The 24,923-nt window shown below is 41.9% G+C and overlaps 1 protein-coding gene and 1 pseudogene across 2 annotated transcripts; one reads left to right on the plus strand and one right to left on the minus strand.

Moving 5' to 3' along the window:
• On the minus strand, positions 1-5,673 carry LOC119022775. 2 transcript variants are annotated; one of them, XM_037104046.1, is made up of 6 exons: positions 4,871-5,673; positions 4,604-4,685; positions 4,432-4,471; positions 4,188-4,292; positions 748-844; positions 1-647 (listed from the first exon to the last, which is right to left on the minus strand). In XM_037104046.1, coding segments are annotated over exons 1-6 (657 nt in total). In that variant the 5' UTR covers positions 4,872-5,673; the 3' UTR covers positions 1-315. The 2 variants fall into 2 exon arrangements, with proteins under 2 accessions (XP_036959941.1, XP_036959940.1); XM_037104045.1 differs by having other exon boundaries at positions 748-840; positions 4,604-5,673.
• LOC119022774 overlaps positions 754-24,923 on the plus strand; it is a 27,547-nt pseudogene continuing 3,377 nt past the window's right edge.

The following is a 24,923-nucleotide window of genomic DNA, read 5'->3' on the forward strand; positions in this document are numbered from 1 at the left end:
TACACAGAACACAAATTGCTTTAATTTTTTTTTTTCACCTTCACAAAAACAAGTATGCACAGTGCGTACAGGATTCCGGCTGGACAGAGAAATGACAAACAACTGCACATTGACATACATATTTTATCTTCAAGACAGAAAAAAACAAAACACCTCTGAATGAACTACATTCCATGCACTGCAACACATAGTTTTACAGCTACCTGAAGTAATGACATGGTAAAGTTCCATTACTTGTCATGGTAATAACAGTAATAACAGGAAATACTATACTCAAGACTCAACTATGGGTATTTGTCATCTAACCAGGAGACTTTAGACCACACCCAGCACCAGATTCACAGGCAGGCAGGCGCACGCGCACACACACACACACACACACACACACACACACACACACACACACCAGACAACAAGGAAGTGGGATGACAGCCTAGCACCCTGACAAATTTGCACAGCTTCAAAATCACTGTCATCTGAACCCTCATACTGTTCTTTATGCTCCTCCGGCAAATCCTCCAGCAGAGAAGCAGCATTTGGTCCTAAAGCCTGGCTGTAACTTAGTCTTGCCACTTGGAACTTCACATCAGCAAGCCTTTTCTGGAGAAGACACAGTAGCCCATGAGGCCCCTCGTCACTTAAGTTGTCTGGAGGGAAAAGTGAAAGAGAGGCATGCCAACATTTCCATTGAGTTAGGTCATGGAGTCACCAAAATCAACAGGATTATTCCAGGAGTGAGCTTCTTACCACTGTCTCTGCCAGAAGACATGTCTGACATCATTCTCCGGATGTTCTCCGCCAGCCTTCTGAGATGCAGTGCTGTCTCATCTCCCAAACAACCTCTCTTGGCGGCCATTGTTTGCAGGTGTCAGCATTTCATTTGTGGTAAGGAAACAAATAATTAATTAACAATAAAGTATAAATCAATCAATAATAAAGCAACTGTTTTATTAACAGTAGGTCTAAATGAGTTGGAAAAGTTATATTTTGGAAAATAGTCAACGGCTCAGACATCACGTTAATATTTGCTAGCTAGCACTAATGGTAGTTCGCAAAGTTAGACTAACGTTAGTTATACTCTGTTGTAAATTCAAACAATTGTTTAATTGTTTGCCAGATTAGAAACAGCCGCTTTGTATGTGAGCCTGTCTGTCGTGATAAAGATCACTCGTCAGTTGGTCATCATCTGTGAGTTTACAGTATAATTGACAGTATTTTTCTGTCCACCATGTGACACGTCATGACGCAACCCCCTCCTCCCTCAGTGTGCGTCTGTCAGTGCAGGTCTGTCAAGGTCTCACTCGGCTCTCTTCACTGTCATGTCAAGGTAAGCCAATTGATTGAACTTTCAAAGAGAGATTTTCTCGGTAAAATATTAAATAAATATTATATAAACGTTTATGTTAGTGGATTAGAGTTAACGTTCGGTAAAGTATTTCACTATGGTCTCACGACTTGCTAGCTACGTTAGCTTTAGCTAGGTTGGTCTGTTAGCTGCCTGTTGTCCCATTGTTGACACATTAAAAATAGCACATTGGAAAACTTAACCTACTGAGCGCGGAAATATGGCTTTATTTCACCGGAGCAGACGGGTAAAGAATATGCAGCCACAGCTAACATAAAGATAAATAACATAGCAGCCGTAAACAAACAAAAAAAACACGTCAGTGATATAAAGGAACATTAACATTACCATATTTTCCGGACTATAAGTCGCGCTTTTTTTAGTAGTTTTGCTGGCCATGCGACCTATATTTAGAAACGACTCATACATCAAAAATATACGCTATGTCATCTATGACCACAAGACGGCAGGGAGGCTTTTATTTCTAAATCCCTCCTCATTCAGTAGCTCATCGTCATCCTCATCACATGCTGTTCTCCTTACTGAGCCGTCTGACCTGGGTCTCTCTCTCCGTTGCGCCGTAGCGCTTCATTTCACTCCCAGTATTTTCACAACGTGTGCTGGTCTGTCTCTGTCCCTGGCTCTGGACATGGAGCAGAGACCCAGGTCCGACGGTGCAAGGCTGTCCCTCTCTGAAGCAGAGGACGAGGTCAGCTTCACTCCCGTCAGTCTTAACAGACAGTCAACACTAGTTGAAGGAGATTCTGATCAAATCCCCGTCAGTTTGTTCCAGGACTGAGTTGTTTTTCTTTATCCTTTTTTCTTTTTTTTTTTTTTCAACCCAGTTTGGTAGTTCCGGCCTTTATTTGTTTGTGTACCCAAGCCCTGGCCATTATATGAGACCTATTAATTGTCTCAAAAATAAATGCGACTTACAGACCGAAGCGACTTGTATGGGTTTTTTTCCTCTTCATGGCGAATTTTGTGACAGATGCGACTAATACTCCAGTGCCACATGTAGTCCGGACAAAATACGGCACTCATTTTTACTACTGACTATCCGACTGGCATCAGAGCAGAGCATAATGTTATATTGTGCGAATATTTATCAAAATGTATTTATTTTCTGATTTATTTATTTAAAATATTTTTCTTTGCAGCCAGTGCAGTATTTTTTTTTTCAGATAATTGTTCATTACTCATAATTGACATAAAAACGTTAAATTAATCTTGAATTTTGCCATAATCTGATGCAGTTTAGGGGCAGAAAATAAGGGAGAAGGTGAAAGAGACAACATTGGTGAAACTGTAATATGCTGCAATTCATTTCAAGTAACCTGCAACACTTTTTTTTTCAATAAAAAAAAAAACCTGGTGCAGTTTCAGGAAAAAAATGTAATAGTCTTTGTTCAATAAAGCCAATAACAGTGTTTTCAATTCAAATATGAAAACATTTGTTGGCTAAAAATACTGTACTTGTTTTCAGGTGAACATCTACCCGTGCAAAAGTTCTTGGACAGCTACGCCGCATGACACTGCAGAAGCCAATCCATTATGCCTCAGTGCAGGTACCATATGGAATACGAGGATTTTTCCACATTATTATTATTTCTTTTTTCTTTCTGAATAATGGAGTGAACAGGTTTTGGACTCTACCATTGACACTACCTTGGACACTACAGTTGACTCTCTAGAAGCCTTAGTAGCCGTTACTCTTCAAAGCTTACTTGTTTTATGGGATTGCCATGCATTCTTTTTTTTTTTTTTACTTACTATCACTATGACTCAAAACTCACCTCTCCAGCTGCAGGCTTGTTGTGGTGAAGCCCTGTGAGTCGATTACCAAGTGCAGTAGAGTTCAGCAGCTCAGTGAATATCGTTACTGCTGGGCTTCCCAACAAGAAGGAGGCTTCTCAGGTGATGAGTTTTGTTTATCTTTTCCGACAAATCCGGCAACGATATCAAATGTTTGATGCCTTGAAATATGTGCTGGGACCCTGTTTCTAATGTTGCTGAAGTTTGGTGCTGTTCTGAGCATTATTTGTGGCTTTTTGATGGCGATTTATACTTGGATCCATTTACTGCAGTGTATTGTTGTGTGGTCGGGGATGCTAAAACTACGTAAGCTAGCAGTCCGCAAACTTTATCTCTCGAGGAGGGGGTCGTACTCGGTGTCAAGGTGTGTTAGAACATGGATTAAACTTATACCCTAATATCCCTTTAAGCTTCTGCTCATTTGTAAATGTTACAGTTTTACTGGTACATGTTTTCAAATTATCTTCAGTGTTAGTGTCGTACTGTTTTAAATTATTCAAAGTACTGTTTTAAAATATTCAATCTACAGTAAGTTTGTGGGCAGGCTGTTTTATGTGCACTGCTTCTGTGATGATTTGAAGGATGATTTATCAAAAACAAATAAACCATTAAATAACTGATGGCTTCCTGTTCTTTTTGTTTTTTACTGTAGGATAAAGACCATTTTATACTGGATAATGTCCTGTTTTTTTCACAATTACTGAAATTAGATTTACAGAAAATCTTTTATTTCACTATAAATACCCCACTATAAAAACACCATTAAATGACCACAAATATCTTGCTATTTCACAAGAGATAAACCATTAAATAACTGGAAATATCCTGTTATTTTGTCTGTGGCTCATTGTTAATTGATGGTAAAAATGTGTTTTTTAAAACTGGTTAATTGATGGCAAAATTCCGTTTTTTAATTAATGGTCAAAGTCCTGTGTAATGAGCTGCCAGTACTTTTACTGTTATTTTCCGGAAAAAATCTGACAGTGTAAAATATCTATCAAAAACATTACGAAAGTTATAAACATACCAGTATGATTATAAAGGCTGGCTTTTTTTTGATGAACACCAAGAAACATCTGTTCAATGGATCTCTGAAGGCTGTGTTGGTCTTCACATCTGGTACCTGCAGAATCTTAAAAAATAACAATATAAATAAACAATTCAGACATCTTCTAGGCTATACATTTAAAGAGTTTCGAGCTTAAATTTATTTAGAGCCCAAAATCACTCCAGTACTTCCATAAAATACTGTACAAAAACAAACAACTAACCCTCTTGACTGTCGAAAACGGTACTGCTTCCTGTTGCCATCTGCACAAAGAGCAAGCATATTGGGGGTACATGCAGGGCAGGTGAAGTGCTCTACACTGGCCATTCTCTTGGTCTCTCTCTGTCAGTATCATCCCCAATACTGCAAGATTATTGTTTCAAATAAACACTCACTTTGACTTGAGCCAGAAGCATGTCTGCAAGGAAAAGAGCATCCTCTGCTTTCCCTGTGTCTTGCTGAGCAGCCATTTCAGCACTATGTTGGTAAGGAAGGAAGGAAGGCATAGTCAGACAAAAAGAGAGAATGACAAAGGGGTGTAAAGAGTTTACAGACACTTTCAAGCTCAGGAAAAACAAAAGGACAGGGCAGAGTGTTTTGGACAGTCAGAGAGAGTGAGGTCAAAGAAAGATTAAATAAAAAAATAGAATAACAATACTTACTTCAAGACAACAGGGATTCCAGAAATTAAGTGTGTGTGTGTGTGTGTGTGTGTGTGTGTGCGTGCGTGCGTGTGTGCGTGTGTGTGTGTGAGTGAGAGAGAGAGAGAGAGAGGGAGAGCAGCAGTTAGAGGACAGTGTTGAAGTGGCTTTAAAAGAGCCGTTGGTTTTTAATGAAGGGGTATACAGTAGAGGAGTTGGTGCAGGTCAAAGGGATGTGGTGGGAAATTACAAGCTGTTGGACAAAGCAGAAAACAACATGGTCATAAATACAGAACTGGTCATAACAACTAACAACCTAACAATCGTAACGTAACAATCTCTAATCAATTAAATTCCATTAAGGTGACTTCCTTGGATAGGGTAAATTAACTTTCCTTTAATAGTGTCTAAGAGTTTATGAAAAAGAAAGTGAAAGGATATAATTTCACAATGCTAAAGATGGGCTCTGGAACTTAAAGAACAAATACCCCTGTTGGCGTGGTAGAGAAAAGCAACCCCCTCATTAAAGGGATTGCAGAAGTATCAAAAATGATTGCTAGCCGGAAATCGATCAACACTGCCCAGTGGAGGGAACCCTTAACCCAGAGGTGTTTGAAAACAAGGGACAGAAATGGCTAATGACATCTAAAGAAAAGAGAGAAGCTTGCAGAGGAATCAGGTGCATTCCAATAGTGATGGGAACGCCAGTTCTTTTTACTGTACTGAATCTCTAGAACCCGTGCATCAAAATGATCCGTTCAAAAGAATCGTTCAGTGCTCTCCAACTCCCTGAACTGATAAGCAGTCAAACGATCCGTCACTCAGTGAATAATTCAGCCCTGAGGTTCACATTCACTTACTGTGTTCAGGGATTATAGTACACAATCATTCGCGGGAGACGCAGTGCTGCTCTGAGTGGTATACATGCACTAAATGTATTACACAGTCAAAGTGTCCTCTGTGCACAGTAAAATCACTTAACATGATGCTACACGGATGTTAGCAACACAGGGCTAATTTTAGCGGTACGATTACTGAATGTGAATCATCTCCTCTGCCCTGGCTGAGTGACACAGCGACATTTTCAGCACAGTACGTTAACGAGAATTGAATCACAGCGCGAACGAGAATCACGTCCTGACAGTTCTCTGTGACTCAGTTCCACTCCCGGCCACTGAAAAGATTCCTTTGCTTGACCGACATGTCCGCAACCGACACAACACTACATTCCAGTCGGGTTCAGATGAATGGCTGAGCTGACAACCAAAATATGCTCAGCTCTAGCTGCATAATCGTTGGACCATAAGGAGCTGAGGGGGGGATCCCACACAAGACCTGATGACACCTACTAACAGAAACAGGCAGGAGCAATAGTTTTTTAATAGTAAAAGGAAAAACCAAATCAGTAAACATTGTTTAGGTTGTAACCATAATGGTTAAATTATAAATAAATCAATACAGCAATGAGTAAATAAAAGCAGTAATAAATAATCACCTGTGCAAAATATAGCAATTGTCAGACCGGGACTAAAAGGAGGACTCAGATGCAGAGCAAGAACACTTTGATCAGGCTTTTATTCTGAAAATTCACTTGTCTTATTTTAAGAGAGCAACAAACAAATAGGCAATGGAAACTCTTAATAACTCTGGCAAACAAGAAAACAGGAAGAAAACAAAATATAACAGAAAATCACCCAGACTGGAGGAAAAGGAAGGCTGACACCTTCTCTATAGAGGAATGAACTATGAAAATAATAATTAAAAACGCTCTAAAAGGAGGAAAAGGCTATGGCTATAAAATTAAACTATGCTTCACAACTGAGCTGAGAAATGATGAAAACAAAACCACTCCAAGAGGGAAAAAAAACAAAACAAAATAAACTAAACTTCAAACCTGAACTGAAATATTACAACAACAAATCACTCTTCTTGAGAGGAAAACAAAGAATCAAGAATACAAACGTGATAGATCATGGCAGGAATCAAGGACTGTGGACAAGAGCTGGAGGTACACAAACAAAATACGAGAACAGGACAAAGGGAGACGCGGACTATTAAGACACATGAGGGGGCTTGGAAACAGGTGAAAACAATCAGGGATCAGGGGAGACGTCAGACCGGTGACACAAAAGGAAGGGCAAGTGACCTGAAACAGAGGAGAGTTACCTTTAAAAATAAACCATGAAAATCGCGAGACAAGGTGGTAAGCAGGGTGTCCGGCGAGTGGCTGCACAAGATGGCTGCGTAGATTTCAGCTCCTCAACCCATCGCTTACAGTTTTGTTTATAAAGACTGTTTAAGTGATTTTATCCGGAACAGCAAATTATTTTTACGTGGCGTAAAGAACCGTGACGTTTTTATATGGGGCAGTCTTCGCCTGATGGTGATTTTGAGATCGGGTAAGGGCGCAATGACCGAGTTGGAAGCCAAAATGGACAGTGTACTATCCAAGGTAACCAGCGTGGATGGCGTGCTGGGAAAAATAGACGCCCGTATTGCTAGTATGGACAGCCGGTTTGCTGGTTTTGATGCACGCCTCGACAATCTGCAAGGCGAGGTGTCTGGTATTCAGACGGACTTCACATCGCAAAAAAAGTAAATTGGTAAAATAAGAAAGGAGATTAGCGTGATGCAAGCTAATGTGGGCGCTAACTCCAGCAAGCTAGCTGAACATGATACTGATTTGGAAACTGCAATGTGAGGATCAATGGGCTCAAGGGATGGAGGGATCTAATGCTATCCAGTTTCTCACTCAGAAACTGCCGGAGTGGTTTCCCTCTCTTGGCGAGAAATTATGAGGGCGCACCGCATCGACAACGGTACTGGGGCTACTAACGTGCAGAGCCGCACTCTGATTTTCTCCTGCCTTCGGTACACATTCAGACAAGATATCCTCGTCGCTGCAAGAAGGAAGCCTTCCATCATCCATGGTCGGAAACTACGTTTTTCACCGCACTACAGTGCCCATACATTGAAGCAACGTTTGGCCTTCTCCATGACCATGGATCAAGCCAGGGCTAATGGCATCGAGTTTTTCCTGATGTACCCGGCTACCCTCAAGATCAAATCCAAAGCTGGTGCGGTGGAAGTCTTCCAATCCACGAGTAAAGCCGAGGAATATATCACGTTGCTGCTGAGAGGATCGCCTGGAACGGGCTGTGATGATACAGACATCTAGTTGGTAACTAACTGCATTATGCCCTTATTTCGCAATGCTACTTGTTTATTGACAAGTTGCGAGCCATGACTGGACTGCAGGCTAATCCTAGCTGCTAATGCCATGTCGGATCCTTCACAGACATTAAGACGCACGCTAACCGGCTCATGGTTGTTGATAAACGAACAATCTTTTTGGTTTTGTTGCACACTTTCTGAGTTATTTGCTTCCCATGCAGACTCATAGCCCACTGCCCGGATTGCACCTTTTGTTTTATTTGTCACTATGTGTGATGGGGATGATTCTGTCTCCTACTGGGTTTGTAGGAGACTTACAATGTAAGCTTCGTTTTGGTCCAATAGTCTGCTTTCTTATCCAGACCTGGCACACAGTTGAATCCCTGTGTAAAATATCTTGTAAGTGGCACACGCTCTCTCGGCTACTCCACAATAAGAGTCTTATGATCGGAGGCAGACTCATCACAACATCTCCTTGGAGTAACAGTACTCCTTTCAAGATGTGAGAGACACCTATGCCTTACCGCCTTCCTCATTCTTTTTTTATTTACAACTAAGACATGCTCATAATGCACACAGTATTCCCCTAAAGCAAGCTTTATCTATTCACCCTCTTTATAAATTGATTATAACACAAAGAGTTAATAGCGGCTTGGTTTCCAAATTATACTCCTTTTTCCTGACATCTTCTTATTCTGACTTACCACTAGATAGGTTATGGAGAAGTGATCACCCTAGTCTGGATGCTGATTTTGACTGGGAGCAGGTGTGGACAAATATCAGGGAGGCTTCCCGCAACCCGAATCACCAACAGATTCACTTTAATTATGTCCATAGAGCCTATCTCACTCCACGTAGACTATATACAGTGAAACTGATAACTGATCCATCTTGCAGCCTCTGCAATTTGAATTCTCCAGGTATTTTCATTCACATGATGTGGGAGTGTCCACCAGTGGAACAGTTCTGGGCTAAGGTGGCCTCTCAACTATCAGACTTGACATCTGTAACTATCCCAGTGACAGTTCCTGTTCTGTTACTGAATGACTTATCTGGGATGGGTCTGTCGAGGGCTGCAGGGCGGTTAGTACTTGCTGGTATCACAGCTGCTAAGAAGCTGATCGCGTTGCGGTGGAAGCCTCCCCACTCTCTCTCTTGCCTCCAAGCACTGGATTCTCACTTTTTTTGACGTTGTATTCATGGAGATGTCGACTGCCAGAATCAATGGTGCCAAAGAATCCACTTTGAATAGTTGGCGGGCTGTGGCCAACTCACTAAAGAAGTTATTAGAATGATCATATCCTGATCTTTATGAAGCTCCTTCTACAAAGTGCTGTAAGTTAATGTCGCTCATTTACACATTCACACACGTACAGATATATTCTGGAAACAGAGAGGAACCAAGAACAACAAAGTTCTCTGATGATTGTAAACGTTAACTACTCTTCATATGTTCAGTATACAGGCCGGCACCAAACCACAGGATGAATTTTATAATGTTTTTATGACAGCTGCCAATGTGAGTAACTCTGTTACTGTGATGACACATGACAGTTAAATATTTAATCTGTGTCTATAATAACGTAATCCGTAATCCTGACGTAAATGTGACAGCTGTGGGAATAAACAGCACCAATGTTGGTTTTATAATATAGTTATTTTTAATAAAGTACTAATAACAATCATGGAGACTCAAACTTTGTAATTCAAGATAAGAAACTACAGCAGTATGTAGGTGAATCTGTTCCATAATTCACATTAAAATATATGAACAGAAATGCTTTTTTATTTTCAGAATATAGCTGCATTTTTTGACTCACAAATAAAATGAGTAATAAATCATCCAAATTGCATTTTCATTTTCTTCTTTAAGCCTGCTCATTTTGTCACACGACTAAAAAGAAAACTGCTTTTCTGTTTTCAAGCTCGCCCCCTGCACAAAGTGTTCCAAAATTCAATTTGAATTCAACCCAAGTGGTGCAGCAGAGTGACGTCAGCAGCCTCCGTTGCATATTAGACGCTGGAGCAAGAGGAGAGAGTGAAGGCTGTGCTGGTAGCAGAGACTGTGGTACATGTTCTCAGAAACAGCAGGGAAATCACCACCATGTCCAGTGCTGGACCGTACATAGACGTCGCCCACATATCAGATGTGGCAGCTCAGCCCCGTGAACTAATACGACTTTATAAAGCTCCTTCTATAAAGTGCTACAAGTTAATGTCTCCAAAAACAATGTCTGTAACGTTTCTCTGATGATTCGAAACGTTATCTACTCCTTATATGTTCAATGTACAGGTCGGCATCAAACCATAGGATGGGCTTTGTAATGTTTTTATGAGTGTTTACAGTTGCTAACGTATGTAACGCTGTTACTGTGATGACACATGACAGTTAAATATTTATAAAAATCCATCCTGTGGTTTGGTGCCGACCTGTAGACTGAACACATACGGAACAGCAGGGTTCTCCCCAGACGGTGGAGCAGCGGCGCTGTGCCGCTATGCTGATTTTCAATGGTAGCTGCTTTGTAGCGGGTGAGGGTGACGAGCGAGCGTCCGTCCGTCCCCCGCCTGACGGTGAGGAGTGTCCCCCTGTCTGACGATAGCAACCGTCTCTCGCACCATCCGGCAATAGCGACCGTCCCACCCAGATGATGGTGTGCCGCTACACTAAAAACCTCTGGGGAAAACCCTGGAATAGATTACATTTGTAATCACCAGAGAACATTACACGCATTGTTTTTGGTTCCTCTGTGTTCCCTGAGTATATCTTTACATGCGTGAAAGTGTAGAAGTAGCTTTATAAAGTTGTATTAGTTCACGGGGCTGAGCTGTCACATCCAATATGGGGGCGATGTCTACGTACGGTCCAGCACTGATACGTTAGAGCATTTGCACACTGGAAAGAAATGTGCGGCTGATTTGACCAAGCAAACGGTAACCATGGCTGGCTTGACCGCAGCACAGAACTGGACATGGTGGTGATTTCCCTGCTGTTTCTGAGAACATGTACCACAGTCTCTGCTACCAGCACAGCCTTCACTCTCTCCTCTTGCTCCAGCGTCTAATATGCACACTGCCGCCCTCTAACGTAGATTAGAGGTAAGATCTTTAGCCCGAGCCCGAGCCCGACCCGGCCCGAAATTCGGGTCGGGTCGGGCCTAAAATGTCAATCATTACGTTCGGGTCGGGTCGGGTCGGGCTCGGGCTTCTCTCTCGCTGACTTTTTTTTAAATAAATATATGTTTATAAAAATGTATACTAAAACGATGTGTGGATACTAAACTAAGGAATACTTGTTGTAAATAAATAATTTGGATAAAACAGAGAAGGCGGCGCTGTAAGGTAATTGCTATATAACTACCACTAAACAGGAGGCGCAGAGCAAGAGCACGATTTGCGCACGGCTTTGCGGACATTTCGTGAACGTAATCTTGAAATTTCGGGTTTGCTTCGGGCTCGGGCCTGCAAATCAAGTTAATTGGTCGGGCTCGGGCTGGGTCGGGCTTTAATGCCTGCGGGCCTGGGTCGGGTCGGGCTGGATTTTTTAGGCCCGATCTTACCTCTAACGTAGATGCGTAGCATGGTCGGTCAGACTGGGGGCTGAAGAAGAACGGAGGCTGCTGACGTCACTCTCCTGCACCACTTGGGTTGAATTCAAATTGAATTTTGGAACACTTTGTGCAGGGGGCGGGCTTGAAAACAGAAAAGCAGTTTTCTTTTTAGTCGTGTGACAAAATGAGCAGGCTTAAAGAAGAAAATGAAAATGCAATGTGGATGGTTTATTAGTCATTTTATTAGTGAGTCACATAAAGCAGCGATGACCTTAAAATGAAAAAACATCCACCAAAGCCTCCCGAGTGCCAGGCTCAGTGGCGAGTTAAAAGAGACCATGGACTCTGTCACGGCAGTTACAGACTTCACCCGTTGTACCTCCAGTTTACAGCACTGCCTTTTCCTCAAGCTGTTGACTGACACGTCTGCTGAATATAAAGATTTGCTCATTCACAATGACATTAGGTGGCTTAGCCAAGGAAAAGCTTTGAAATGATTTTGTGAACTAAGGGAGGAGATTCTGGTGTTTCTCCAGTCTTCAAAATTTTAAAAAGCTGGCAAGTTTCTGTCTCGGATGGAAAATTATGAGTTTAATGCTGCTGTTTGCTTTTTGAGTGACATTTTCCATCATTTGAACCAGCTCAACATGGAGTTGCAGGGCAGAGATGAAACAGTCTACAACAGTCTGGTCGCAGAACTTGTGGAGATACTTGATGCTTTTCAAAGAAAGCTCTCACTCCTCTCTGCTGAACTTTGTCCTGGCAAGATGCTCCACTTCCCTACAATGAAGAAATCTGCCTGCAAATTACCAAGGTGATGTCAGGCTTTACTGACTCTTGGGAAAAATAACTTTATATGGCTTACCTAAACTGGGTGAAGTAATTTGAAATACATTGCCTTGATAAAATACCATGCACTGTATGTTATAATTCTATTCTGTATGCACTTTGGGTGCAATCTTAAATATCTGTGATAAGGCTGAACTACATTGATTGTTAAAGGGATAGTTTGTGTTTTTTGAAATGGGGTCATAAAGTACATATCTATAGTAGTAGTAAACGCAGTTGTACTCTGATTATGAATCAGATGAATTTTTAATTGAAATGGACTGCAGATGTGAGTGAAACTGTGTAAATGTAACTCCATTAGACTGTATAACTCTTAAATGATAAATGGATGAGCTAACAATAATAATAATAATTATGATGATGATGATAATGATAATAATAATAACAACTTTGATTTATATAACACCTTTCAAAGGACAAGAAAAAGATAGAAAACCTTGCACTGGAGTCTAAAATAAAAAAGAGGGAAAAAAACTTGAGCGGGAGGTGAGTTATGCCTTCAGTGCACACTGTATGCCGACCGTAACACAAATGTATTAATCATTATTTTCCTTTCCTCCCACAGCTCTAAGAAGATGACACATCTTAAATAAAAATAAATAAAAGGTCAGTCCTTGTTAAGTCAAATGAGCCAATAGCCTATATGAAGACCCAAAAAGGTGTGTTCCTTTCTGCTCTGACAATGGTGTGCCCATTCTTGCGAGATGTGGTGGATGAGGAAGCACTTGTGCTCAGGAGAGCCTCCAGGCGAGCGAGGGTCTTCAGGGACCGGTTGAACCCACTGGCCTTCCCTGATGACCATCTGTATGAAAGGTACAGGTGTTCTGCAGATGGCATCAGGTATCTGTGCAGACTGCTGGGCCCCAGGATTAAACACAGCACAGCACAGAGCCATGCACTGAGTGTGGAGCAAGTGGTTTGTGTGGCCTTGCGCTTTTTTGCAAGTGGAGGCTTCCTGTACTCAGTGGGGGATGCAGAACAGCTGAACAAGGCCACAATTTGCCGCTCAATAAGGAGTGTGTGTGTCTGGCTATAAAAGCATTGTCAGATGTCTTCATCTCCTTCCCTGGCCACAGAAGACTCTGTGACATCAAAGACGAGTTCTATAGGATTGCAGGTAAGAGAATGTACAAATTACAGGACAACTGTTAACAGTCATAGTAGGATACTCATCACTTGGTGTTACAGGTTTCCCCAATGTCATTGGTGCACCGGACTGCACACACATCAGGATAAAATCCCCCTCAGGCGCCCATGAGGCGGATTTTGTGAATAGGAAATCCTTTCACAGCATTAATATTCAGGTGATAAACACTGTACATTGCTTGTTATGTGCATTGATTGGTTTAATAGTCCTCATCTTCTGATTTCAGATGGTCTGCAATGCTGACTGTCTGATCAGCAATGTTGTGGCAAAACGGCCACTCCAGAGTCTTTCGGACCTCTGAAATCTATCAGCGCCTATCACAAGGTGAGCCACACAACCTCTATTAATAACCACTTTTTACATCATGGCTGTGTCAAGAATGTCACTCTGTTTATGAGGTCGTAATGATGAGATTTTGTGTTGACAGGTGAATTCTTGTGACATTACTGTGAACTGTGCTGTCCTCCATAATGAGGCCTGCCTCAGGAAGGAGAGGGCCAAAACTACAAATAAATCAACACAACTACAAATAAAACCTGGCTTCTAAACTGAGCTGAAAATACAACAAAAAAATCACTCTTCTTGAGAGGAAACAAAGGAATCTTGAATACAAACGATCTCTTGGCTTAGAATCAATGGCTGCCGTCACGGCTGGAGGTAGATGAAGGACAAAATACTCTGGCAACAAGGACAGGGTAAGAAGAAGACTATATACACAGGAGGGATGACACAGGTGGAAACAATCAGGGGAGAAGCCAGACCAGTGACACAAGAGCGAGGGCAAGTGACCTGAAACAAGAGGAGAGTTACTTTTCAAAATAAAACCCAAAAAAACCCATGACAAGACACCCTTCACCGCTCTGTGACAAATTGAAGCTCTCTGAATATGATCATAAAATGTATATCTAAAGAAATCAATATTTTTATATTAATTAGATGTCCCCTACACTAATTGTAAATACAAAAGTTTTATAAAATCTCACTTTTTTGCTATACTAAAACTGAAGAATCTTCACCAAAATCAATAAGCTTGTGATAGCTCTCAACATTTTAGAGAGATGTCAACAAACATTAAATTACATTTTAATGCATTTTTAAAAATAATGTATGAAAATGTAGGTGTGACAGGGTTGAGACTGGGGTAACCATGGTATATGGTAACAGGGCTGATGGGACAAATACAGCTTAACAGATAGTTGGGTTTTTTACTGTCAAATTCACTGTATAGGATTTTCTCTGAACACTGTATTTCATGGTGTAACCACAAAAATTGGGTCCGGCAACATTATTCAGCCACTACTGTGTCGTCACTATCAACTGATATCATACAACCGCTGTCTGTATCTGTGTCTGTTTTAGTCAGTGATTGTGGCACACAAAGGGTTAACAGTTCTCTGCTAGAAGTCCCGCCTCTAACCTAAATGTCGCTCTCTGATTGGCACTGCCGGTTTCCCGCTAACTTACATGATTGGCCGTCCCTGCTGTCACTCCATCTGCTTAATTGCCACCTTCAACCTGCCAATTAACCAAGACAAGAGGCCATCCAGTGTCTGCAGCCACCAGTGCAAGTTGTCAACATGTTGGGCATTTATTATGCCTGGGTCACGTCAGGTAGGCCGATTTTAATATCAGTGTTGTCATTTACATGAGCATTTGTGTCTGTTTGTGTGCGTGCATGCGTATGTGTGTGTGTATGTGTATGTGCGTGCATGCTTGGTAATTATTAAGGATGTCAAAGAAAAGGAAAATATGTCACTTTTTTAGAAGTCAAAGTGTAAGTTAATGAAAAGGGTTTAACTGTAGAGCCTCAACAATACAGATATTGAATAAAAGCCAATATTTAATGCTAAACAGACACACTTTTTTAGTTAGTTAGTACTTATTCAAGGTAGGTCAAGATCAAGGTTGTACCAAAACAGAGAAAATAGGTTTGCAGCCAGGAAGATGCACACAGAGATATTCAAACACAATACACAGATGGACAACAACAGATAACATGGCATTTGTGTGGAACGGAGCAACTGTTTAAAAAACACAGAGAACATTTTTGGGGAATAAAACCTCAGATTACAGGTCTACATGTGATTTTGTACTACTGATTTTTTGGAAATAAATTACACATAATTGTGTGAAAGTAAAAGTGTTTTTTCCTCAGACAGTAACTGTACCATCAAACTTTATGATTGTTAGGTCACTAATGTATGTTCGTATGTTATGCATCAACATATTTTTGTCAGGTGACAGACAGTAGAGAGGCAGGAAGAGGTAGAGGAGAGGAGGCTGGAGCAGATGGAGGAGGTGGAGAAGGAGAGGTTGGAGGAGATGGGGGAGAGGCTGGAAATTCACAGGTGAGGTAAATAATAGCCATTTTTAGACAGAGCAGCAAGCCGCCAATTTGCTCGTCCTTTAGGCGGCTCAGTCCGCAGTTTTAGACAGAGGGTGGCAAACTGGGGGTCTGGTTTGGTCCGCCGATTTTCCTAAGGATGGCCACTACTTTCAAATTAAAAGCCCCCCACTAAGAGCCCAGTTCTAAACTCCACTTGGGTGCAATGTAAAGCTCTTATTTTGAAGACAAATTTGTTGTCACTGTTCACAGCCCAACTTCGAGCTTCACATCATGTCACATGTTTACGCCTACCATCAGAGGCGGCTTTTGGAAAAGGAGGAATATTACACCTCTGTTTTAGAAAGACAGGCCGGCACATTGCCGCCTTTTCTATCTAAAAAGGGCTAGTGTCTTCCTGTCTGGAATCAACATTTAAACATTAAAGCCAGCAAACAAACGGAGGGCATTTCTACAAGATTTGTGGTCCCTAGACTGCTGCCACTTCCACACCCACACTTGAATTTTTAAAAATACTTCTAGGCCACATCGAACAGTCCTAGTTTGTGTGTGCGCTCAGTAGTGGTTTATAAAAGCACAATGAGAAGCATATGAGGTCCAGTTGCTTGTTTGTTGTCATGTAGTGCTTATTGCAGGTGGTATGTATGCTCTATGTTTTCTTTTCCTTGTATTTTAATCAGAATGAAAGTGACTTCAGTGAAGAGGAGGCATTGGATGATGTCTGTGATCCAGAATTCGTTCCAGGCTCAGAAAGTGACACAGAAGATGAGAAACCAATAAACAGCTTGGTGAACTCAACATTCCAGGTAGTTGAAGAATCACTAATGGAGACCTCTATGAACTGCACCGTCACAGATGACACCCTTGACACTGGACAATCTTGCACCAACACAGTACCTTCAACCAGTCTTCTGAGGGCAGGACAAAATTTCTGCTTCATTTGCAAGGATTTTCATTTCAGAATAGCGCAGCATTTCAAAACTCGCATAAAAGAGAATTCTGATACAGCATATGCCCTCAGTCTCCCAGCAGGCTCAGCAACTAGGAAGAAGCTCCTAGAGAATCTTTGCAACAGGGGAAACTTCGAGTATAACAGAGATGTGCTAAAAAAAAAAAAAAAAAGGAAGTGGTCAGCTTAAAGTGAAGCGCAGAGCTAAGAAGGTTGAATGTAAAAAATATGAATATTGTATCCATTGCCAAGGGTATGTTTTTGTGACCAGAACTATGGTGACACATGAAAAAGTGCTCCTCCAAACCAGAGGAACAGGAACATCAAGGAAGAAAAAGGGTGCTTGGCCTAGCATCTGCAATCCAGTCAGCATGTTCCAGCACAGTTAATGATGGGGTGCTTAAAATGTTAAGCCGTATGCATGACGATGACATTGCAAGTGTTATTCGTAATGACTTCTGCCTTCTTTGGTATGCTGATTTTTGAATGCCCTTTTCAGAAAACATGGACTTGACCCTTCAAAACATGACTATAGCCAGCAAAAAATCTGTCCGCTGGGAAGATTCCTGCAAACCAACCACAAAAGGTCTTCAGTCCTAACCTTAGAGGATGCCATAAAACCAGGACATTTAATGGAAGTAAGTGAAGCAGTAAAAGAAACAGCAGGATTTGATAAAGGTAAGAACTGTTACAAAACTCCAAGTCTTGCTCTTAAAATACACTCACTGTTGAAAATGAGTGACATCGTTCATTGTCATGCTCTTATGGCTGGAGATGACAACTTGATAAAATCCTCACAAGTTTTTCAGCGGCTTTATACTGCAAAGTGGTCGGCGTACATATCCCACTGTGCCTTAACCACCATTAGTGACTTGAAATATAACAAACCAGCCAAATTACTGCTCACCGATGATGTGACAGAATTTAACAAGCATCTTGACAAAACTGTTGAATCAGCAACAGCTGCATCGAAGGACACAACAGTGCAGAACTATTCCAGCCTTGCAAAAACGGCATTGACCAAGATTGTCCTCTTCAATAGAAGGCATGTTGGGGAGGTCTGAGGAATTTTCTGGAAAGAAACAAAGAAACAAACAGCGTTGATGAACTGGGGCTGTCAGAGTCTGAACAGAAACTCTGCAACTATTTTGAGCGTGTTGAACTGAAAGGAAAAAGGGACAGAAAGGTAGCAGTGCTGCTGACATGCTGCTGAGATGGCAAATGCCCTCAGCATTATGATTGAGAAGAGGATGGAATGTGGTGTCCCAGACCAAAATCAACACTTGTTTGCTGTACCAAATTGTCTGACTTACTACAGAGGACATCAGTGTCTCAGACAGCTCACAGATGAGTGTGGTGCCACGTGGCCAGAGGATCTACGATCAGCTCAACTGAACTTGAAGAGCAACGAACTAGATCAGCTCTGTGACTGTACACAGACAGTTCTACCATCTGTCAGAGCCTACCATACAGAGTGCAAACATCTCCAAGTTGCTCCTTGCACTGGAAAAGGAAAAGATGCATGAACTTAAAGGAAAATCTCTCAAGCCTTACAGCTAATAGTGCATATCAGAAAAAAATGAGATCCATGAGGTCAAAAGAGGTGAAGAGCTCGGAGACAGCTGTAGAAAGACACAGATCTGGACAAGGCTAGAAAAAAAAATCTGCTGCATTTATTGTTCAGTGGTCTCCATAATTGTAATATGGAAGATGTTTTGGTCAGCGAGGACTCTTCCTACAGCTGACCGTCCAGACAAACTGAACAGCTGGGGAGAAGAGCCTTGGTGAGAGAGGTAACTAAGAACCCAAAGATCACTCTGAGTTCCAGAGATCCTGTGTGGAGATGGAGAAAGTTTCAAACCACATGAAAGGCGGGATAGGGTTTTCAAAAACACACGTGAAGAACTCCCAGGCTGTAACTCTGTGTAGCCTTTTTATTTGTCTGTCACTGAGGGCAGCCAGTCCTGGTTGACCTGAACTTCTTCCATATCATAATTATGGAGACCACTGAGCTCTTAGACACAATAAACTGTGTCCTGTGAGCAGAGTTCTGTCCTGGTTTTGGTGTTAAAGTAGGTAATTCCGTCTCGTTCACTGGGGTCACAAAGATAAAGCATTTTGTTTCATAAAACAATGTGTTCAAAAGAGTAACACATTTCCTTCACAAAACTGGTGTCCTGAAAAAAGTCAGACCTCACAATCTCTTGGCACTATTTTCTCTCCCCCCGGATCACTGCACGCTGCCGCCTGTTGAGAGCTGTGCACCTTTCCATCAGCTGTTTCATGGTGTTTACATGCTCGAACAGTTCAGGTCAGGTGACTTTATTACTACCCATAGATAAAGTTGTTTTGCAGCAGGAGAGGACATCTACAGAAAATACTTCTTGAGACAAAAACAAGAAAACAAAAACACGAAGACAAAAACAAAGACAGGGGGACACTCAACCCAGCGTAGGACAGAGACATGGGCAGAAAATCAAGCTCGCTGGTCTGGTGGTTTAACATGTGGTCTTTGACCCTGGGACTCTGATTCTATGATCTGATGGCCTGTTGCTGAAGCTCATTTTCTAGGGGATGGGAGTCACTGAGATGATGATTTCCATCCCCTAGCAAATGAGCTCAAATAGTTAACAAATAGTTAAAGTTAACATGTCTGACTATGAAAGAAGTGATGAGAGAGAAAGGGGAGAGACAGAAGTGGTGCGAGCTGAAGTTGGACCCACAGCTGTAGCATCACCTTTCATCATTCACTCCACCTCGCAGCTACAGCTGAGGGTCCAACTTCAGCTCGCATCGCTTCTGTCTCTCCTCTCTCTGCCCGTTATAACTCCATCTGACAAAGTCTGACTTTTTTCAGGACACTGGTTTTGTGATACTAATGTGTTACTCTTTTGAAGACATTGTTCTGGATAAAAAGCACTGTAACACTTATTATCCAATTCATTAGAATCTGTCTGTTTCTGGCAAACCTGTCAAGCTGCACAGAGGACAGGAAACTAGATGCATAAACGCATAGTGTGTCAATCTTTTTATTTATATTGGCTAAAATCACAATTGGTATCAGGGGGCTTTATAGTCTGCACAGGGACGTCATCTTCGGCCCTTAGACCCCGTTTCGGATAAGGAAAACTACTACAAAAAAACAAAAACCTTTTTAACGGGAAAAAAACATTTGGAAGAAACTTCAGGAAGAGCAACAGAGGAGGGATTCCTCTCCCAGGATGGACAGATGTACATTCATATATATGTGTACAAAGCAATCAATAATCACAGAATATACAGAGTTATGACAATTTCGGGTAGATGCAGTTGTGGACCTGATATGTAAACTATGGTAATGATATATGTCGTCCATGGCACAAAATGTGGTGCATCTGCATCCAGCAAATTTTCAAAATAACAGCCCCGTGCAGACATCCTAAACATATTTTACATCCACCCATCAGCATGAGCCTATGTCATAAAAGGGTGATACAGGTTATACAGATTTTCTTTTACATGGTGGACTCATTGAGATTAGATGAGAAATGTAAATGCTGTAGTGCTTTCTGTCCAGAAAACCCCAGCTTCTCTGTTTACCTGTGTTTATTTACAGGCCAGACCCTGGTGATACTACGAGCAAAGTTGTTGTGTCGAGCCTTCTTAGTGTTTTAAAAAAATAAAAATAGTCAATCTTAAAAGTGCCTCTTTCGTCATAATTATGCTTTTACACAAAGTTTTGACTCATATACATTCACAAAAACAGCCTAGGTTGCATTTTGGCGAGAGTTTCACTTTAAGCCCGAGAGCCTCCGCTGGCGGGGGCAACAGCGCCCCCTAAAAATGAAAAACGTCTCAGGGCAGTTAAACAAGCATGAATACACTGCCCTACAAAGGCAAAGTGCAGTAACTACATATTTAGTCAAAACTGAGTTTAGACTGAAAATGGGCTTTATAACACCTTCTTTGCCTTGTGACAAAAGCTCTTGGTCCAATGGTGTCCCATTTTAGAGAAATCACTATGTCAGATTTGTAGTGATTATAAAATCCAACCTAATAAAAAGGCTAACGACAGCAAGTGAAGTTACTGCGTTCTGCTTTTGTTTACCCGGCTTTGATACAGTAGATACTGCGGTCTGCCTTAGTAGCCCCATCTGAATCTATCCTACCCTCTGTCCGAATATTAGCTTCTAGTACCGGCATTCCTTCTCACACACACCACCAAGCTAACATGATAGCTGCTATATTGTAAGACTGATACAAACATCATGTCACAATCCCGAGGAAAGCTCATGGTGGAACTTGCTTTGAAACGGAAGTATCCAGACAGCAGTAAGGAAGATGGAAAACTATGAACAACTAACCTGTCGAATAATGCCTAAATCTGTTCATTATCATAAGTTAGCCTTGCGCTAGTTTAGCTAGCGAGCTGCTAGCATATTAAATGATTTTAGCCTACCTGCTCCCTTGAAGACCATAGACATAATTTACGTAGACGCCTCATAGACTGACGCTGCCTATTGGAGCTAACGTATCAGCACGGCCGCCATCTTGGATGGGTCTCCAGTCCGACCCTCCTGCATTTATTTCTACTGAGGAAGGTGTATGCACAACTACAATAATCATAACCTCCCAAATTTTTACCAGATTTTCACACAGTTACAAATGGCAGAGATTTAGTTATGATACAGGGCACAGTCACAAAGATTATTGAAAAAAAGAAAAATCTTGCTTGTGAAAGGTAATCCCCCACGATCTGGTAACAACACTGCGCCAGTTATTGCAACCATAAAATGCACAAAATACGGTCGTAGTTGCTCATTCTCCATTAATTCCGATTGACTCTGGTGCTAGCCTACAGTGAGGAGACCCAACCAAGATGGCGACGACACGGGATTACGTTCTAGCACGCTATGAGGCGTGTATGTATATTATGTCTATGTTGAAGACTGTAGCATCTATCCACTCTGGAAATACTGTCATAATCCAATTACGATCCTGTCGCTTTTGGGCTTCTTGTCTTCATTTCTTAAGGTATTTTCGTTTCGGGCAGCTAGTCCAATTGTTGTGAAGTTAATAAGATTACTCGTTTAGTTAGTGGACTCGAGGAAAGTCACTGTTAGTTTAGCATTTTAGTGCTAGCTTATGTCCTGCTGCGCCTGCAGCCGCAAGGGCGGTCTTGAATGAAATGTCAATTTACCTTGGTTGTTTACTTCTCATTCCACACGCTACATCACATGGTAAAATAGGTAAAATATCTCATTGTCTAATTGATAGCCAATGAAGTTCAAGCAGAAAGTTAAAGGGTTGCAGAACCACCATCGAGATCAGTCAATTTCTTCCATTCATATCTTCTACTATCTAGCTAGCTGTATGCTAGACTTCATTACATTGGCTGTCACTCATTTGACGTTAGATATAGGCTGGGATTTAATTGGCAAGAGTATTTTTTCTGTGTAGATCGATTAGCTATGTTTCCAATATCTGATTTGCAGTTGTCACTGTAAGATAAAATGATGACAAAAATAATATCACGGACAGTGAGAGGGGCGGGTCTCAAGTCACTGCCATGACCCAGGGCACACGTTCTCATCCAACAACACAATATTTTTCTCATGCAAACGCATAGGCTAAGTTTACTTTGTCTGGTATATTATTTTATAAGAGTTCATATGGTAATCCTGAATTTCTTACGCTCTAGGCCTAGTGATAAAAGCCACAAGCCATAGGCTACTCACACAACGTACCCACTGTGATGCACATAAACTGTCTCAAGATGCAATAGTACTTCCTGCAGGTCCAGGAGCACACATTACTAGCATGTCGTGTTTAGAATACAGATACTTTTGAGGGATTTAGGGTATTAATGATGGTGTGTAACTTCAAAGGAGCAGGCGACACAAGGAGGATATTTTATTCTAATAAATGTTAAAGTCCGTGTAAAGCAGAAATAAATTTGTGTTATGAGTTTGTCATACCACAGAAACATGTGTCATTGACCACTGAGCCAAATTTGGAAGATTAAAAAAATTGCCAAGTATGTAAAATTAGGTCTCAAAATCATGGAAAAACAAGCACTTCTCTCTGCTGCGAAACACTGGGGGTGTGTCAGATAGAGGCACTGGAACCATGCAGCGGAGAGGAGCCTCAGTGTACTGTACAGGGACGTAACCTACAGTAACAATGTCAGCTAGCAGCGTCATCGGATGGACCCAGCCTGACCTGCTTGAGCCATCCAGAGCTAGAAACTGACTCTGAGTCAGACACTGATAGTGCTCAGCCTCGCTCCTCACAGTCCATGTTTTACATTACACACAAACTTAACACCCCAGTCCACATATAATTCCTTGTCATAGCTATATTGGTGCACATAAAATATTACCTGTGGATTGTCATTGTGCTGTCAGATGGACCGCCCGGCCCGACACATTAACTGTAATTATGAGCCGGAGCCCGATTTAAACCCGGCATATTTTTTTTTAAATACGTGGGCTGTTATAACGGACGTTCTCAAGCTCCATGTTGCACTTACACTACACAATCAGTGACACCGGTAACACATTACTCTAATCTGACCACTTTTGTCAGTGAGGAGTAATCTAACGCGGTAATATTTCCAAACCAATAATCAGATCAAAATTACTTATTCAAATCACTGTGTGTTACTATTATTTTTGTTATTTTCCTCAGTAAAAATATTTATTTTAGCTTTTCTTCTTGTATCTTGGGGAGTGACGTCACGTGCGCGAGAAGTCACGTTTTCTGCACGAGGACACTCACTCACGTGTAAAACCACGCAGGAGAGAGAGGAGAGAGAAGCGTGTTTTGTAGCTGGAAGTACGGTCATTATTTAGAGTTATTCCAAAAACACATACGCACACAAATGCTTGATCAAGTGCCGGCCCGAGGATATAGACGGGAAATGTCGGCCCGATCCGGCCCGCGGTCCGGTTCGGGTCAGTGCAGAGAATCTAAAGTCTGGCTGGTGGCAGGGATGAGAGCACCTGTGGTCGGCGGGACGGTCGCAGACGGGCAAATAATGCCGGCAGCGGAGATGAGAGCGCTGTCGGTGAGACGGGAGGATGCAAGCCGGGGACGGAGAGGGTCGGTTCGGCCCCACTGACCAGCCTCAACAGACTCTTCAGATATCCAGACTTTACCCCCTGTAGTCCCTGTAACTGTATATAACTAAGTGGACACTGCAGAGACAGGTGTTGGTGGTGATTTTTATCTCTCCACAGTAGCTCCTTTTGACAAAATCGATCCACCGTTTCCTTACGTTGTCATCTTTAGGAAACTTAAATAAGCTAACAGTGTTGTTACTCTGCACACTGTGGCATCCAGGAAAGATGCAGGAGCGATGTGGAGGAGACATGACTGTGTAGTTGACTGGTTAGTGTGAATGTACAGACGGTACTACTGATGTGCGTACGGGCCAGGACACTATTATACTTGCTTAACTATGTGATCATGTGCGGGCTGACTCATACAGATAGTCACACTTTACACACACACACACAGGCAGACACAGATAGATAACGGGAGCCAGCCATAACTACATACTGTGACAAAATAACTCTATTTGTGCAAACACGTAAGATAGGGGAGATGCTCAAGGACGTTCCCGTCAAGACATGGGAGTCATCACAGGCTATGCATGCGGACGGAGAGCCAATCCTAGCGTTGATCACACGCTGTGCATGCGGCCACCACACATATCATTAGCCAATTAGTGACAGATACGAACAACACATACCCATCAGTAGGCGTAGCGAAACACAGGCTTATAACACTGAAACCCCTAGACACGAGTTAGATCTGTTCTGATATTTTCTATTGATGCTATACTGAGCTGATCTCCACTCTCTGCAGACTGTGTAATAAATGCTTATTCTTTTCCTCAATTCTCTGGCTGGTCTTTTACTACATCAACGGACTTGGGTGAGGCGGTGTTTTAGGCTGCGCTCAACATTAATTAGCTGCAAACTATTCTAAGATGCTATTCAAGACTGGAGGGCCAGCAGAAAAACCACTGAAGCTAATGCACTGAGTGTATTCATACGGCTTCTGCAGCAGGATCG

The sequence above is a fragment of the Acanthopagrus latus genome, chromosome 7, assembly GCF_904848185.1.
Source record: "Acanthopagrus latus isolate v.2019 chromosome 7, fAcaLat1.1, whole genome shotgun sequence".
NCBI classification, from domain to species: domain Eukaryota; kingdom Metazoa; phylum Chordata; class Actinopteri; order Spariformes; family Sparidae; genus Acanthopagrus; species Acanthopagrus latus.

Bases quoted from the DNA above. Each gene is read 5' to 3' on its own strand.
- LOC119022775 (XM_037104045.1), bottom strand. From the start codon at position 4,714: ATGCCTTCCTTCCTTCCTTACCAACATAGTGCTGAAATGGCTGCTCAG. The intron at 4,293-4,431 runs GTTAGTTGTTTG...TTATTTTTTAAG, and splicing joins CGTTTTCGACAGTCAAGAGG to ATTCTGCAGGTACCAGATGT. The intron at 841-4,187 runs GTATGTTTATAA...CCGCCAAGAGAG, and splicing joins CAGCCTTTATAATCATACTG to GTTGTTTGGGAGATGAGACA.